This window comes from Chiloscyllium punctatum, chromosome 10 (genome assembly GCF_047496795.1).
Source record: "Chiloscyllium punctatum isolate Juve2018m chromosome 10, sChiPun1.3, whole genome shotgun sequence".
Classification (NCBI taxonomy): Eukaryota; Metazoa; Chordata; class Chondrichthyes; order Orectolobiformes; family Hemiscylliidae; genus Chiloscyllium; species Chiloscyllium punctatum.
The window spans coordinates 42,707,428-42,726,270 of NC_092748.1; the positions used below are offsets into that span (position 1 = coordinate 42,707,428).

The 18,843-nt window shown below is 36.6% G+C and overlaps 1 protein-coding gene and 1 long non-coding RNA gene across 4 annotated transcripts in view; one reads left to right on the plus strand and one right to left on the minus strand.

Moving 5' to 3' along the window:
* The window catches only part of LOC140481789 (uncharacterized), a 46,198-nt gene extending 31,458 nt beyond the window's left edge, over positions 1 to 14,740 (plus strand). The window contains exon 4 of the long non-coding RNA XR_011961602.1: positions 14,619 to 14,740. This is a non-coding gene — a long non-coding RNA (uncharacterized lncRNA). The remainder of the gene's footprint in view (positions 1 to 14,618) is intronic.
* Positions 14,741 to 15,592: 852 nt separating this feature from the next.
* Positions 15,593 to 18,843, minus strand: part of pms1 (PMS1 homolog 1, mismatch repair system component) — a 106,269-nt gene continuing 103,018 nt past the window's right edge. For all 3 annotated transcript variants that reach the window (XM_072578995.1, XM_072578994.1, XM_072578996.1), the window contains one exon: positions 15,593 to 16,541. In XM_072578995.1, the coding sequence (XP_072435096.1) occupies positions 16,484 to 16,541 (58 nt within the window). In that variant the 3' untranslated portion in view covers positions 15,593 to 16,483. The remainder of the gene's footprint in view (positions 16,542 to 18,843) is intronic.

An 18,843-nucleotide genomic window follows, 5' to 3' on the forward strand; every position in this document is an offset into this window, starting at 1 on the left:
TATGTATAAATATTCAGCAACTTGTAAGTGCACAGCTTGTCAACTTCTGTGAAAGGAGCAACTAGCAGTCAAAAAGATTGCAGAAGTGAAAGCAGTATTAAGTCTATCTGTAGAAGCTCAAAGCAGATAACTTGTAAAAAAAAAGAAAATGTCATATGAAGACTATGTAGAATCTTATCATAAGAGAAAAATTCAGAATCTTAAATGTGGGGGAGGTGCTGTTAGATATCAGACATTCAAATTAAGATAATTTTCTTGGAGGAAGAGCGCAAGTAATTACATTTTAAGGAAGATTCTAGCCTGAGAAGCTGACAGAAGGGTTAACTTACTGTATTAAGTAAACTAGCATTGTTATAATTGTTTATTTCAGCTTTTCTGGACAATTTTAATGTCTGAGAAATCTTTCATTAAGTGCAGTATAATTCAACTAATTAGAGGGAAAATATCAAATGCAGAAGATGAGTTTACAAAAGAAAAATTGCACAAAACAAGATTTTTATTGTGCAACTGAAAACAGTCTTAAAGACACAAAAGCAGCACAACACCATTCTTTTTCAATTAAAAAAAATGCAAATCTTAGAAAGAAGATGGAAATCATAATTTTAAAATTTCATTTATCTTAATTTAAAAATATTTTAATAATCATTAAATACTTTATTTTTGTTGATTTTCTTTTAAAAGAATAGTCCTGAAATATTTAGTGACTTTTCAGCTTTTAGCATCAGAAATTAAAGGAAAATAAGATAGAAGTAAAAAAAACCTTAAGTAAAACAAAGCTTCTTAATGTTAAAGCACTAGTAGCAATTCATCTTCAGTTACAATATTTTTCTAAAAAATATGTGCTGAAGTACTTTCAACATTTAGTATCATTGAAGTGATTACACAACTTATAACACTGGAACAGCATAACCAGCTATATTTACAAAAAATATTAAAATCCTTCAACAGATTTAAATGAGTAATAGCAGTTAAATGGAGAAAAATATTTACATAATGGAGAAAAGTATTATATTTCCTAGCAAATTTTAAGCTCACAGATAATTTAGACAGGGAATTGAGCCAGATCAAATGAAAAAAACAATTTATGCAATATAGAATTGCATCTGGATTTCAAAAGAAGCCCAGAGAAGAACAGCTAAACGTGTTTCTTTATTCTCTAGGTCCAACAGCAAATCATGTTTTAAAATGACAGAATGTAAAAGAGTTGATACCTTTTACAATATTGTAAGAGCATTTGGAAGTTACGTTATGTTAAGCACCAAACACATAGTGAAAATAGAAAGTCTCAATCGAAAAAATCAATTTACAGAAAAACCTATTGACAACGTTATTAACTACCATTATATATAATCAGAATTTTGAGTGTAAAGTGTAATAACCAGATCTAATTTAAGACACAATAATTGTCAGAAATTCTGATACATTTCTTTCAAATATGTTTCAATCAAAAGAGGATGCCATACTGCAAAGAGCAGTAATGGTGACAAGTTTACAACAGCACTTCAGAATTATGGGAACAGAAGGTCATTCTGGTTCAAGATGATCAGGCTTTGGCAATTTTCTAAGGAACAAAAGTACTGAAGCAGCACAGGTTAGTCCAACGCCAAAAAAAATTTTCAAATTCTTTGGTGCTAAAATGCATAGTTCAACATGTAAAGTTTAAAAACAACCACACACATTGTCCAGCTTTATCACACCAATGCAATATTTGTAAGAAAGGGCGACATTATCACAGTATGTGCAAAAGTCAAAAACAACCTTTGAATCACAATGTTTACTCACAAAGAGGTTAGTACTTACAGCAGACATCTTTGGAGAAATTCAATACGATGATAAAATAAAAGAGCAAAATTAGGACATTCAGCCTAATGAGTCTGCTCTGCCATTCAAACAAGGCTGATATGTTTCTCAATACCATTCTCCTGCCTTCTCTTCATAACCCTTCACCCCTCACCAGTCAAGAACAGCTATGTCTGTCTTAAGTACATGGAATGACCTCCACTAACCACTCTCTGGTTGAAGAAATTCCTCTTCATCTCAGTTCTAAAGGCTTGAACCTTCACTCTGAATCTGTGCCCCCGGTCCTACTCTCTCCTACGTGAAAATTTCTCCATATGCACTCTATCCAGGTTTCCCAGTTTTCTGTGAGTTTCACTGAGATTCTCCCCCCCACCCCCTTCCCCCTCATCATCCTTATAAACTCAGTTGGGTACAGACCCACTGTTATCAACTGCTCTTCATATGACAAGCCCTTCATCTGCAGAATCATACCTGTAAACCCTCCTCTGGACCTCCTCAACTGCCAGCACATCCTTCTCCGATATGGGGCCCAAAACTGCTCATAATATTCCCAATGCGGTCTGACCAGAGCCTTGTGAAGCCTCAGTGGTGCTCTTGTACTCTCGCCTAACTTTGCATTTGTCCTCCTAACTGCCAGCTGAACATGCACATTAACCTTGTGCAATTTGCCAGGACTCAGATCCTAGCCTACAAAGGCATATCATTATTGGAACATACATCATTTATATAATATACTATTTTGAAATGATGTAACTCAACCAGTCTCAGGGTAATAGATGACTCACCTGAACCAGATATGACAAACATCATACAGATTAACAGCCATCCAGCCAATTTCAAACCTGACACTGGGCGAGTGTTACTGCATTGTATGAAATCACCCCTTGGTTGTAGAGAATAAAACTGTAACCTTCTGACAAAGAACTGTATGGTATAGGCAGAATACCACTCCAGGTCAAAGAAGTATTGAGAATACTCTAAAAATACAGAGACAAATATTGTTTGGAGTCAGTTGCCAACTCTTCTTGTCAAATCAGCTACTTAAAAGCAGTACCAAAACAGTAAGGCCATGATTGTTGACTGTGATTGTATCTGATAAAATGGCAATGTTATTCAGAGGAGTTCCTCCAAGAAAGGAAGGTCCATACACAAGCCTACCTTGGTATAACATCAAAAAGAAAACAAAAATACTTCTTTCAAAGACTCAACTATCGTCTCCAGCACAATTTCAGGAAGCTGAAGATGCTTTAAGGAGTCAAATATTCACAGCAATGTCATTGTTAGATCTCATCCTCTGTAAAGGGCATTTGGAGATCAAGAATCAACAGATGTTCCAGTATAGCAAGTCCCTGCATTGGAATGTTTCTTCCTCAAATGGCAAACTTCCAGCCCAACCTGTCATCAGCCATTTATAAAGTCAGAGTTAGGTTGGGCTGGGGATAGGGGAGATTGACTAATGGTAAACTTACATTACCTACTTGAAAGAATCACATGAAAAATTTAAAATCCAGGAAAAGCCTGGAGGCTGATGTTGTAAAGGCAATTAGAACCTGAAAAGTTTAACTGACTGGAAATGATAAGTTGCACCCATCGATATATAAAAGACTGCGTTCCTGGAGGAGCGAACCAGTTCCAGTTCAGTTCCATTTAAATGCCAAGTCTATATAACTGACAGTAATACTTAATTGCTCTTTGGTATAGCCTGCGCTCTTGCAAATGACTCACATGTAACACAGATGTAATGTAACTAGCTATTAAATGCCATGTATTAGGTGCCATCTGTTTATCAAGACCTAAGTCATTTTTGCTGAAGTAATTGGTAGACATCCTTCCCCATGTAATATCAGTAACCCAGACTAATACCAATAAGAAGGAATAATGGTGGTGTATCTACTTAAAGCAACACATATCCAATAGACATGATCACAACATGTATCATGCTGACAGTGGAGTTGATTTACTTAATACCATCACTTGAATGCAGTAACCTTTTTCTGTTAATACACTTTCCTTTCTCACCTTTCAATTTCACAATAAAGCATCAGACACTAATTCTTTGAATTATTTCTTAATTCAGAAAACATGTGTTGTCGGAATTTCTGCAGTCTGATAGTAGCCCCACTATCCTCTTACCCTTATCCACAGATAGTGACCAAACAAAGCTCTTTAGTGTGTTAAAATAGCCTTTATTACAGAACTATAGCTAGGGACTCCAGCTAATCTAAAAGGACCCTCAATTATCCAGCATTCAGTTATCCAAATTTCTGATTATCTGGACAAGATCACAATGTCCCAATGCTTGGCTAAACTGTGTTATCTGAACATTCAGTTATCAAAACAAAATACTCCTAGCTTGTGTCGTTCAGATACTCGAGGTTCCTCTGTACTGGAAATCCAGAATAAAAGATTACAGAGCAGTTATACCCTTGGAGTTGATCATAAAAAACAATCAATTAAGACATGTGCAGTTATTTAAATTGAATCATACTCTTGGTTAGTTTTATATCATGCATAGAAAATGAGTATAATTAAACTATCTCAAAATATGTGCGCCTGTCTAATTGTAATATATGGTTAGTGTGAAGACAAAAACATATTATCAGTGAGTTTTGAGAAGATTTGTAGCTCAGGTTGAGGTTCTGGATGTAGGTTTGCTCGCTGAGTTGGACAGTTCATTTCCAGACATTTTGTCAACCTACTAGGTAACATCTTCAGTGGGCCTCCAGGCAAAGCACTGCTGATAGTTCCTGCTTTCTACTTATATGTTTGGTTTTCTTTGTGTTGGTGATGTCATTTCCTGTTCTTTTTCTTAGGGGGTGGTAGATGGGGTCTAACTCGATGTGTTTGTTGATAGAGTTCTGGTTGGAATGCCATGCTTCTAGGAATTCTCGGGCATGTCTCTGTTTGGCTTGTCCTAGGATGGATGTGTTGTCCCAGTCAAAGTGGTGTCCTTCCTTATCTGTATGTAAGGATACTAGTGAGAAAGGGTCATGTTGTTTTATGGCTAGTTGGTGTTCATGTATCCTGGTGGCTAGTTTTCTGTCTTATTGTCCAATGTATTGTTTGTTACAGTTCTTGCATGGTATTTTGTAAATGACATTAGTTTTGCTTGTTGTCTGTGTAGGGTCTTTCAAGTTCATTAGCTGCTGCTTTAGTGTGTTGGTGGGTTTGTGGGCTACCATGATGCCAAGGGGTCTGAATAGTCTGGCAGTCATTTCTGAGATGTCTTTGATGTAGGGGAGAGTGGCTAAGGTTTCTGGATGTGTTTTGTCTGCTTGATTGGGTTTGTTGCTGAGAAATCGGCAGACTGTGTTCATTGGGTACCCATTCTTTTTGAATACACAGTATAGGTGATTTTCCTCTGCCCTGCATAGTTCCTCTGTGCTGCAGTGTCTGTTGGCTTGTTGAAGTAATGTTCTGATGCAGCTTCATTTGTGGATGTTGCTACGATTGATTCTGTAGTTCAATATTTGGTCTGTATGTGTTGTTTTCCTGTAGATGCTGGTTTGAAGTTCCCCATTGGCTGTTCGCTCTACTGTGACATCTAGGAATGGCAGTTTGTTGTTGTTTTCCTCCTCTTTAGTGAATTTCATTCCAGTAAGGGTATTATTAATGGTCTTGAAAGTTTCCTCTAATTTATTTTGTTTAGTGATGACAAAGGTGTCATCCATGTAGCGGACCCAAAGTTTGGGTTGGTTGGTTGGCAGAGCTGTTTGTTTGTTACATCTCCTTTGATGTAACAGCCCTGTTTACATCAATCAACATTAACCTAGCCAAGGAAGCACTGACTACACTATTAGAAGACCCAAAGACACATACACAAAAAACCACTAACTTTATCAGCAAGGACAGTATCGTCAAGCCAAACAGAGACATGCACGAGAATTCCTCGAAGCATGGCATTCCAACCGGAAGTCTATTGCCAAACACATCGAGTTAGACCCCATTTACCACCCCCTGAGAAAAAGAACTGGAAATAACATCACCACAGGAAATGGCATCACCAACCCAAAGAAACCCAAACATATAAATAGAAAGCAGGAATTATCAGCAGTGCTGGGTAAGATGTTACCCAGTAGGGTGACGAAACGTCCGGAAATGAACCTTCCAACTCAGTGAGCAACTCTACAACCACGTATTATCAGGTCTGATTGAAATATAGACCATAATTTGTCACTACTTAATAGTTCATGTTTGACTTCCCTGGTTTTTCAATGAATAAACAACTCAGGCGAGTTCGCTCCAAGACTAAATGTTCCCAACCATTTTTTAATTAACAGTTGTGTGCCCTTGTGAATTATTCATAGTTAAAAATTTGCAACTGTTATTAAATATTGCTCTGTAAGTTATTTCATTGTGTTGTTATTTTCAAAACCCTTTCAATGTTGAATCTTTGAGCTTTTCTGTTGCAAACTTTGCTCAATTTACAGGTGCTTTATCTCATTTAATTCTAATACTCTATATAACCTGGGATTCAATACACAACAATGTATGATTTATGCAAGTGACAGAATTGGGGATAATAAACTGCAGTGCCTTTATTTTGTTTCTTGTCTAGTAATTTGGCAAGTTACCACAAAGACTCCTTTCTATGTGCAAATTCCTTTGTAGTCAAATTATTGTGAGTTGTTACAGAATTCTCATAAATCAATTTTCACAAATATCTGTGGCAACTAGGGATGAAAAACAAATGCTGGTACAACCAGCGATGCCCTCATCCCGGGAAAGAATAAAACAACAACAAATTATTTTTATTGTTGAGATCGACAAGGTGGTGCCAAGGACTCAGGCACCAGTAACATAATTGATCTATATTAATTGTTTGCTGGGTGAAACTGTTATTTGAAAGACAATATTGACATTAAATGGGACTCTCAGGTCGGGTTTTATGAATGGCAACAAACTATTGGCATATATCAAAATATTTAGAATGTTTGATTTTGTTTGGAATGGAAACTTCTATAAGTATATCAAAAAGAAGAGACTAGTAAAAGTAAATGTTGGCCCTTTACAGGACAAAAATGGCAATGTTAATAATGGGAAATTAAGAAATGGTAGAGGTACTAAACCAATATTTTTTGTCTGTTTTCACAATGCAAGATAATAATGTCTTCCAAAAAACTGCAGTTACTCCAGAGGAACTTGGTGAACTTACTATAACTGGGAAGAAGGTATTAAGAGAACAGATAGGATTAAAGGGCAGATAAGTCCCTAGGGCTTGATGGCCTGCACTTTAGGTTATTAAAGGAGGTGGCAGCAGAGATTGTTGTTGTATTAGTTATTACTTTCTAAAATTCCCTGGATTCTGGGAAGTTATAAGTGGATTGGAAACATGTGAATATGACACCCTTATTCAAAAAAGGAGATAGATAAAAAGTGAGAAACTATGGACCAGTTAGATTGACCTTTGTAGTGGGTATGTTGCTGGAGTCAATCATAAAATGATAACTGAATACTTGCAACGGCAAAGTTCAATTCACAACTGTCAGCACAGTTTTGCTGGAGTTCTTTGAGGATGTAACCATCAAAGTAGACAATGGGGATCCAGTGGATGTGGTATATCTAGACTTCCAGAAGGTATTTGACAAGGTGCTGCATAAAAGACTGACCCAGAAGGTTAGATCTCAAGGAATTAAGGTTGGAATATTGGCTCGGTTAGAGGATTGGCTGACTGACAGAAAGGCAGAAGTGGGTACTGCAGATGCTGGAGATTAGAGTCAAGATTAGAGTGGTGCTGGAAAGGCACAGCAGGTCAGGCAACATCCAACGAACAGGAAAATCTATGTTTTGGGCAAAAGCCCTTCATCAGGAATTGATGGAGTTACAGATGCTGACTTACAGAAAGCAGAGTGTCAGCATAAATGGGTCCTTCTCTAGATGGCAGTCTGTAACTAATAGGGTACAGCAGACTTCAGTTCTCAGACCTCAACTACTTACAATTTATATAAATTATGTAAGCAGGGACAGAGTGTGACATGGTAAAATTTGCGGATGATATTAAAATAAGTGGGAAAGCAGGCTGTGATGAGGAGATAGAGTTTACAGATGGATATTGATAGGTTAGGAGAATAAGCCAAAATCTGGTATATGCCGTTTAATGTGGATAAGCAAGAGGATGTCCATTTTGGCCAGAAAAATAAAAGAGCAAATTATTATTTAAGTGGGAAACAAATTGCAAGTGTGACAGTTCAGAGGAATCTGGACGTCTTTGTGCATGAATCACAGAGAATAGGTACAGGTGCAGCATATAATAAGAAAGGAAAATGGAATCCTGGCACTTATTGCAAAAGGCCTGGATTATAAAAGACATATAGTTACAATTATATAAGGCATTGGTGAGACCACAGCTGGAATATTGTGTCCAGTTTTGATCTTCTTACTGAGGATATAGTGACACTGGAGGTGGTTTCAAGGATGATTCCAAGGATGAAAAGGCTGTTGTACAAGGAGTGATTGTACTTACTAGAGTTCAGAAGAATGAGGGGGGGATCTGATTGAGGTATATAAAATGCTAAAGGGGACTGATAAGATGGATGTTGAACAGATGTTCCCCCTTGTGGAACAGTTTTGAACAAGAGGCTTTAAATATAAACTGAGTGAAGGTAAATTCAAAATTTTACTTCTCTCAGAGGGTTTTGAATATGTGGAACTCACTGCCCAGAGTGCAGTGGAGGCAGAATCAATTAACAGATTCAAGAAATAAATAAATATGTTTCTGATGAAAAGTGGGATAAAGCAGAGCAGGTAGGAAAGCGGAATTGAAACCAGGATAAGATTAGCCATGATTATGTTAAATGGTGGAGCTGGCTTGAAGGGCTGAATAGCCTACTCCCACCCTTAATTCCTATGCTCCTATGTTCCTATGAACTCACTTATTTCATTCCAGCTAAAGACGGTAAATTGCATAAATCTGATATCTCTATCCAATGAATTAACAAAATGCCTTGAACGATGATACCTAAATGCTAAATCCTGTATAATATTTCCAGTTATGAAAGTAATTTCATGCTTTCTAAGCATAGAAATGTCTACCGCCATTGCAAACAGACTAAGACCTTTAAAAATGAAAACATACAACGTATAATAAATCATTTTAAGATTTCTCCTGGAGGCATTGGTCCACACTTAAGTTGAAGGGTACTATTCAGTAATCCATGCTAATATGTGAAGTGAGTTTGTAGTAATTGGAATTGTAGAAGTTCAGCTTTTGTTCTTTGATCTACAAACAGTAAAATATTGTACCTTTTGCCTTGATGTTGATTTGGCTCCTCCTAGCAAAACAGAAAGAAGTTTGAGAATTTAGATAATGGGAGAAAATGAGGACTGCAGATGCTAGAGATCAGAACTGAAAATGTGTTGTTGGAAAAGCGCAGCAGGTCAGGCAGCATTCCAAGGAGCAGGAGAATCAACGTTTCGGGCATGAGCCTGAAGAAGGGCTCATGCCCAAATTTAGATAATGGTAAGGTAGGTTCTGTCTATCTGTAGAAATGTTTAATCTTTTGACAAAACCCCAGGACAGGACAAATACAAGTCATCCAGAGTAAAATGTTTGACACCCATACACATACCTCAAACATTTGACAATTTGTATGATAAGAATGCTCTGTTAGTCCCTATACTTTTCACGAAGACTGTCTTTTTCTTGAATGCTATGCCACCTTATCTGTTACTGCTTTTGCTTGAATACTGAGGTCTGTCAAATGTTGTTACAATCTTCTAGGATAACTAAAGGGAATAGTGGGATCTAATGAGATTAGATAATTCTGTTTTCTGTTTCTCAAACATACAGAAAAATACCTTAAATAGTAAACCCAATGTAAGATGTTACTGTATCAGAATCAAATTAACTCAGGTATATTGACAGATAACTTTGTCCATAGGAAAATCAGCAAGTCAAAGACTCCATTATAGTAAATAGCCAGTGGACCTTATAAATGTAGCTTTCTCTGTATTGATGCAACGTAATTATTCAAAAACTCTTCAATTCAAACAAAGCACTGCATTTTTTACCTTTTCAGATTGTGTCTGCCCAAAAACTCTATAAATGGTTTTCAAAAAGATTGTAATTCAGACTCAATTCAAGTTCAGCTGTAAGAAACGAACATATTTGAAAGTAAAATTAAGAAAATCATTGTACAGAACTTAAGTCCATTATGGCTGGAGGCACCAGTTTCCATTGATCTGTGACATGCCTTTCACTGCTCTGTGTGGACTAAACAATGGGACACTTGGACCTCGGTTTTCATGGCAACAAGAGCTTCATTCATTTTGGGTGTATAAGCAAATTGGGAAAGAAAAGGAGTTCCATTATATTATTTTAAACATTGAAGTACTTTGTGCTGTACAGCTACCTCTCACTTCTGGTAATGCTGATAATCACTAGCTGAGTCCAGCTATAAATGAATCTTTCAGCTAAATGTATACAGCATTCTTCTTGAAGAATAATGCTTCTGGGCTTTGCATTTCTCATTTAACATCATAAAACAATTCTTCAGCAAACAGAAGACCAAATAGTATATTGACTACCTACAACTATCTAAAATCAGATTAAAATATCTCAAAAAGATCATCAATGACCTTTATAAATCTGATAATTATCTTCTGAATTTCTGGCCTTTATATCTCTGGGCTCCAAGTTAAATTTTTCTTTTAAAATACTAAAAGTTCTGACCACAATTAATTTGCTTTGGAATTAGCCATGCCAATTGTTCATATAAACAAATTGTCTCAGTACTCAACCATTTCTGTTTAACAGCAAATTTAAGAGGTGCTATCACTTGAGCAAATGTCTTGTTAGATTTATACCACTCAATGACAGTTACATGCAATTAATTTAAAACTCATCAGGTATTTCAAAGTGAAGGCACTATTTCTAAGCCTTGCAAGGCCTGTGTAAAACAGTTGGTTATTTTATTAATCGTTCTCTTTTTGATGCAATATTACCAATACATTTTGACAGAGTGATAACCATATATAGTGCTAAACACCAATTTCAGGAATAAGGATTTTTAAAAGATAAGTCACTTTTTAGTCTTTAAACCTGTCACACACAAATCTATAGACTACTGTAAATTCTATTGGAAATTTTCAAAATTTTTAATGATTCTGTATCTGAATTAAGGCAAATAATGGGGGGGATAAATGTGATCTGGGACATTCTGAAACATTGGAAATCATGTCTTAGGAGAGTGTTGCAGCTGTGAGTTTAATCACTCAAGGATAGAGGAATTCTGTGGAATAAATGATATAACTTTTCCAAACCAGCCCACACTTCACAGCTGAGCCTGATATCCTTCTCTTGCGTTTCACTCAAATAGTATTCCCTTTTCTCTTGTGCCATATGTCAAATCACAGCCAGTGGGGTATTTCTGTGTTTATCATACAGACAACAGTGGAAAGTCACAACAGCAGCAAAGAGATATGTTTAGTAAATAAAAATCCAAGCTATAATGTTAACGATGGGAACTTAAGAAGATGAGGAGTTAATGGACAAAAGTAGCATAACCATGCCTCAAATGAAACTAGAAGGTAATGCAAAGAAAGAATTACAGCTGGAGAGTTCAAAAGGGAAATGGATTTTCCTGTTTATTGGGATGATTTAAGTGCTGGTTAAATAATGGACCCTTCCAGGAAATAAGATTTACTGCAAGTTATTTTCATTGAAATTTCCAACAGCAACAATGGGAAACGATTTTGGAAAATTGCGATGTACCACCTCGTTAAAGTAATCAAGTGTATATGGAAATATTTGAACAAAAACAGGGACAAACTAAAGTTAATAACAATGGTCAACTAAGTGATCCTGAAATAATTAAGAACAATTAAGAACTTCTTCATGGGAAGAAAGATTTGTACATTTTGGATTGGCTACTTCTTAGAGATAACACTTAGTGCTAAGTTATCACTAAGTACAGAGAAGGAGGAAACATTTAGAGACAAGAAATCAGATATTTGATTAAAAGAAACACATAAAGATGTTCACATATTATAATTCTTACTGTTAAGAAGTTGAGGTTAGAAAAGAGTGATTTTTTTCATCAATGTGCACAGTACATTTAGAAACAATGGATATACCAAAAAGCTTAAGTGTATTGTTCAAGAAAGGTAGGTTGCATGTTGAAATAACTTTAGTCCAATTACAATAACTTAAATTTATGTAGTAACTACAAGACAGAAAGATGTCCCCAACTACTTCAGAGAAGTATAATCAGATTAAATATTCTCTTCTTCAGCTATGGAATACTTTGCAGCAGTCACCGGCAGCTTGGTTGAATGGGTCGGTTTAAGGAAGAAAAAATTTTTTAACAAAGGGCGGGAGAAAAGTGGAGCGGTCCAGGGAGACCTGATAGCTGAGGTATAGCTACAAAAGGAGTTGAATGCAGCTTTTGCAACCCTCTCAATTTTAACCAAAGAGTTTCACAAAGTGTAGTTGGCTTTCTTATACTCTTGTTGGCAATTTGAAAGAAATTGTAATTGCATGGGCTGTCCGCACATGCACACTATCCTGACTGTTGTGGCTTGAAGCCAAGTTTTGCTGGCTGGACCCTACTTGTTTTCCAACCACTCAAATACCAGCTATCCAGAAGATACTTTAATACCAGTAATGGGGATGATGGCAACAGAATTTCCACAAATTATCTGGAAACTACGTGTGTTCTCATGGATGACTTTCAAATTGGGATAAGAGATCACAGGACAAATTGGAGAAAGAAGGGAATAACACAGTCAAGGAAAAAAGGGAGATAGATCACAACACAAATTGGGGTAAGTACAAATGGCAAGGAAAGTTCAGATTAGGTTGTGATATGTGCTGTTTTGTAAATTTTTGTTTTGGGACATTTTGGTGTTTCTCATTAAGGCTTGAATAATATCTCATTGACATTAGGCTTCTATGGTGTGCAAACCAGTGAATTAAATCCTGTTTGGCTTTGATTTTTTAATAACTTGCTGTGCATTGCACGAAGTCACAAAATTATTTAAAAACTTCAGTTCATGTATCAGATATCCTTTTGTTGGATCAGTGGAATTTACTGTATTTTTATTTTATCATTACATAAGAATTGAAAGATATAAAGCTTAAGTATTCTGAAACTTATAAATTGTACTATTCATCTCACTAGAAATGAAAAAGTCAACAGTGTAGCATTTGAATGCGTATTACCAACTTTTAGAAGTTCAAATCTGTGTCTGCAGCACACACCACTGGTGCAACTCAGGCCAGATACCATGTCAATAAAAACATGAGTGTTTAGGTAGTGAGTTGGCTGAAAGTATAGATTAGGCAGATTACAACACCAGTCAGCATTTACTGCTGATTAAACAGCACTGCAGCTTTAAAGCTTAATGCTGAGTCTAAAGAAAGATGTTGAATTACTCACTGCTTTCTGCAGTAGGATGATCACTCCCTTGTCAGTCCTGTTTAAAGCATCCATTAATTAATTTCAATTTAGTTGTTTTTGATTTCTGATGGTGCTATGATGATTTCAGTGCTAACTGCTTTCTAGTTTTCTTTGAAGTTGCTAAAGCTTATGGGTGTGATGTCAGGTGCTGATGGAGTTGGTCCTGACTCCAAGGCTTCTGCCAAACCATTTGCTCCAAGGCTTGGATGGTATAATAGACATTTATCTTAGCATACGGCATTGCTGGCAGAAGGTGCACAGAGGACAGCAAGGTCCTCGAAGTGATGGGGGAGCTGGAGAAGCAGTGAGGAAAAGGAACACAAAGCTTTATTTTATCAGGGTGTTCAGGAAAGAAGGTGACTATGGACAACATCACTGAAATATAGTCATATTGGCAACTTCAGAGCCAGATAATTGCAACTGGCTACAAAGGTAGCCATAGCAACAATATTCTCTGCATTGGGACTAGGTACTTACAACATCATGAAGTTTTCCAACAGGTCTTGCACAAGGGAGATTACTGAAACTCCCTATTGAGAGAGACTTGACATTTCAGGTTTCCGGTTGGAAAAACACATGCGGAGTATTCAACTATATGACTAAATTGAATTCACTTTTTCATCTAGCCAGTATGTGACCTTGCGTTGCAAATTATACAGGTTAACGCCTGGCATTCTGGCACCAGTCACATATCTTCATTCTGTGGCAGTCCGATGTGCCATCTGTGTTTGAACCACAACAAGCCAATTTGTAGCTAATGGACAACAAGGGCTAACTGCTGATAACATGGTCAATGACTCCAATGTCTAATCCACACAAAAGTGGACAGCATGCTGACAACAAAAGCCAAACTGCTTTATGGAAATGCTAACACAAGAATTCTGTATTGCCTGGGCATGGTAGAGGAGTACTCAGCAAAGTAAGTGTAAAGATTTACTGTGTCTGCTGTACAGCCTTATTCCCACATATTATGGCAAGAAGCAGAAAGGAGAAGGAAACCTAACAGCTTTCTTTAAAGCTAGCTATCCATGAATTCATAAACTCAACAATTGCTACTGTAATTTTGGCCAGCACTGTCTTCTCCATGAAGATAAGGCCATACAGTAAGTCCATGTATCCCTTTCAGCTAGTACCCATTGCCTTTAGGTATACTCCACTTTGTTCTGCAAAGAGAAAGAACAGTATGATGAACTCTGATGGGGTGTCATAGTTGAATACCTGGTATGTACAAGCTGTGAACTACAGGTGTGAAAGTATTGCAGGAGTACTAATTATGCAAAAGTGAGGAGTGAGCTGAAGTTGTGAATGTGAGGAAACTTGGTGAGTGAGTATTAGGGGTGTGGTACTGTTGGAATGTGACATTTGAAGATACAGTTGCTGATGTAGAGCACTAATGTGAATTCATTGAACTTCCTGCAGCACAGCTTCCAGGAGAGTAGAGCGAAATGACCGTCATTGATCACCACCACTATCCAGTCCCATTACTTTGAGAATTTGTCAGGAACACCCCCTGTGGATACAGCTTTTCTTCATTGACCAAGGTAATGTTAGAGGATTTTGGAGCCTGCTTTCCTAAACCTTCTATTATTCCTCTGTCTCTCCAGATAAGAATCATCCAGAATAATTTTCAGCATGTGCTCTAGCCATAGGAAGCTCACTTTCAATGAGTGCAGGCTGGCTTCAATTTTAAATGGTGTTAACCTCTGTTTATGAAGATATTTATATTTAATATAGGGAGGACATGGAATTTATTTCAATTTTGTGGAGAAACTGGGAGTGGTTTCTTCAAAGGAGGTAGTTGGAAGTTCACTGCAGATACTGAAGTACTTTTTAAACAACGCTCCTTGGAATATCTGGGCCAATGGCTAGGCTGGCTGAGACTTGCTAGTATTTATTTTTGACCGAAGGAATAACATTACAACTGGAAATCTAGAATAGGAATGGCTGCCTATTTTTCAGGATTTCTGAAAAATGAACTATTACACAAGATGGGATAACTCTTTTTCCCATTCCATGTGTTCTTGCAAATGATTATGGAAGTGATTGTTAAATTCTCTGTGTGATGAGAGGAAGCTAACACACTGGTATTGGTCAGACAGGATCAAATACACAAGGAGGAGAATGTTTTGGTAATAATGGGCGCTTTACCCTGTGGAGCAGAAAGAAATCATCTGTCAAATCAGAAGCATAGATTTGCAAGGAATACCTAAAGCAAAATCCAAAACAAAGTTTTGGCATCAGATCTGCTCTTTCTGGGAAAAATAACCGATCTCTGGAGGTGGTTTGTACTGCTGAAAAGATTTGTACTTTTTGTCCTGAGAATACTACACAAACTTTCACAAACCTTACATACTACACGAGAGTTTACAAATTTGACAAGTCTCAATAATTGGTGATTTTACACAAAACTTTATTTTTTTTTACAAACATCAATTTGTTTCTAAAGTTACTTCTAAGTTTTGAAGATACAATATCCATACTCATGTACAAATGTAAACAAAGTCTTAAAGGCAAAAATCTCCAGGATTGAAATTACCAATTCCAGCTTGTACATTGGGTAACTTGTTTCCCACAGGGAAAAGATAGGGTGCGAAACATGAACTGATCCATGACACACTTGTCCTTTTCCCAGCTGCTGATTTACTGAGTTACATTGTTAAAGGCACGGGAACAGATGGGTTTTCAGGGAATGATGCATAGTGAGTGAGACAATGCAATATTTCAATTTTTATATTCCACTTTCAACAAAAAGATAAGGATACAAAGGCTGAAAGCTATGAACTTGTATGCTGATATTACATATTCTATTGCCTTTAGCATATTCAAGCTTACTGTTTGAAATACCACAACAAAGTGTGAAAGGTGCTGAGCTCTGAATGATCATTCCTATTCTATCAGAATTGCATGTTGTTTTTACATGGATTACAATTGCTATAATGAGAGTTTAAAGATAGAGTGCAAATAATGAAAAAAATCTGCCTTTAAAGAAATATTTAGAACACAACATTATAATTTTAAACAATTTGTTGAAATCAAACATTGAAAAATTATGTACCAAAGCTTCCACATGGTATATTTTTTTTGCTTATATTCAAAGTTTTCCATCACTTCACTTATTTATTGCGTTTACAGTTGCAGCAATTGACACTAGTTAGCTTTGCTGTGTTTTATGCCCAGTCAGTCAGTTTCTGGTATACTTGCTAAATGATGCAAAAATGGACGATCATGAATGCACTTATTGCAGTCTTTTCCCAGATGTTGCTGCATTCTGAACATTGTGTTTTCTATGTCTTCCCTTGAAAAACGCAGAGGTAACTGCCGAGCCAGACGGACAGCTTCTCCCTTTGGAAAATTGTAAGTCACACATTATAATAAGCATTTATGCAAAATTATAGCCCAAGTGTTGTTAGCTACTAGAATACTGAGTTGCATTTTGCACATTCAAATAGACATTCATAATATTTATTAAAAAAATTACATCACCCCCTTATTCACCTCACAACTGTTGATATCTTGCATCTGGTGCTGCAGTACAATACAAATGTGCAGCAGTACACAAGGGAGTTAGGAATTTTCCCCTGAATTTTTTTCTCTGTGTGTCAAACTGCTATTTGGCATTTACTAGTATCGGGACAGGTCATGTGTTCATCATGTGAGAACTGCAGACATCAACCAGGACCCTACTGCTAAAATGGAATATTTTAATGTACTAACATTTAGTTAAACTGCAAGATTTCCAGTATTAACAGCCTTACTAAAAAGCTGCAGCATTCCAGAGTTCTCAGAAAATTATTTCTTTGTCCTCTTCCTACCTGTATATCAGACATGGGAAGAAGGAACTGGAATTAAAACATTTATTTCCGACCTCATCCATGATAAAATTATACAGAAAAGCAGGTTGTGTATACACGTCACTGGATTCTGCTCTTTGCCCCTAGCTTTGGCCCTTGCGACTGGCAGGAACGAAGGGGCAAAGGTCAAGAGCGTAAGTACACAAACCAGGCATTCCTGAAACTGGCCTCAGTTTTTAAAAACTGAAGTACCTTCAGATTTGAGTATGGTTAATTGTGTAAGGATTACAGAGAATAGATGTTTAAATATTTGTCTGAAACTAAAATTAGCATTCAGCACCAAGCTAGAACAGCAATGATCATATTGAATTTCTTAAGAGATTAAAATGTAAACAGGAGTCAATATTGCATTGACATCGACTTGGTAAAGGTAAATGTTCTAATTATTCTGTGTTATTGACAGTCCTGAAATTCATTTTAAACTTGCAATCTATTCAGTTGTGTGCACTATTCAAAGGAATTATTGCCTCTTGTGATTTCAGCTCTTTCCTTGAGCTTATGCATGTGACCTCGATATCACACTTCAAGTTATCTTTGTGATTCCCTTACCCTATTTTCCAACTCTAGGTTGGTGTTAACAATCTGCTATTTCATTCAAATTGCCATTTTTTTCAAATGAACCTGGAATGTAAGTACAATAAAGCTTGGTCCAGCTGTAGCCTGACAAAGATCCAGACAAACTCCCTTTCCAGCATATGTCCACAGAAAAGCTGAAGAAAAAATTTGTACAAATTTACTGTTCATTGTCTGACACCCGTTACAGTAGTGCCTTTTGGCAATATCCTCATTGAGATCAGCTAACTAAACATAGATGAGTAATCAAACTTTCAGTTATGTTACAGAATCACAATGAAAACTGAATAGTGGGATGTATTAATTTCTAGTGTTACTGCCTTGCCTGACCATAAAGTAAATCTCCTTATATGGGAGCCACAATCAGGAATAAAGCGAAAGGTGGCAGGAAATAAACACACAAGTGCTTCTTGTCACATTTATACATACATTATAGAGTATTGGCAAGGTATCCCAAAGTATTCAAAACTGATAATTTAGAGACCTATTTCAACGTGCAAAGGGACAACTGCTTTGATTAGGTGCAAATACTGGGCTGCAAAAGGAATACTTATCAACTTGGTTGAAGACATAAAATGGGTGAGGTACCATGACATTTGTTTATTTGTGATGGTTAGCTGACTAAACTATGAGTTTTGAATACTTTAGGATATCTGTGCCAGTGACCTTTGATGTATGTACTAGCATGATAATGTTAATGAATGCTAAAGTACATCAGAATAATTTTGTTGCCTCATCTCCTGCATTGTTTATCCCTCCATTTATTTTTGAACCATACAAACAAATCTCAAGCCATTTCAGCTATCACTAGCAAATTTAAAGTCGTGCTGCTTAAGGGAGATTTTGTGTGTTGGAAATTTTCAAAACTCTCTTATCCACTATTGGTACGTCAGAGTATGTGCAAACATAGTGTGCCATTGCATCGTAATCAGGGTTGTGCATGACATTCATGATATCTCTCAACCTCAGGTTCCGTTATCAATGACCAAGAAACAAATTTCCCCTGAGGAAGGTGGCAAAAATAGTACAAGAAGACATTCCATTGCTTATGAGCATTCCCTTTCTGTCAAATTAGACAGAACCTTTGCTAGAATCATATCAGTATTCCCTGCTCCATCCCAAAGGAATGGAAAAACTTAAGTGGAATAAAAAACATGTATTACAATGTATTAGAATGTATTACAAGATCACTTCATATCACTAATATCTAAACTTACCTC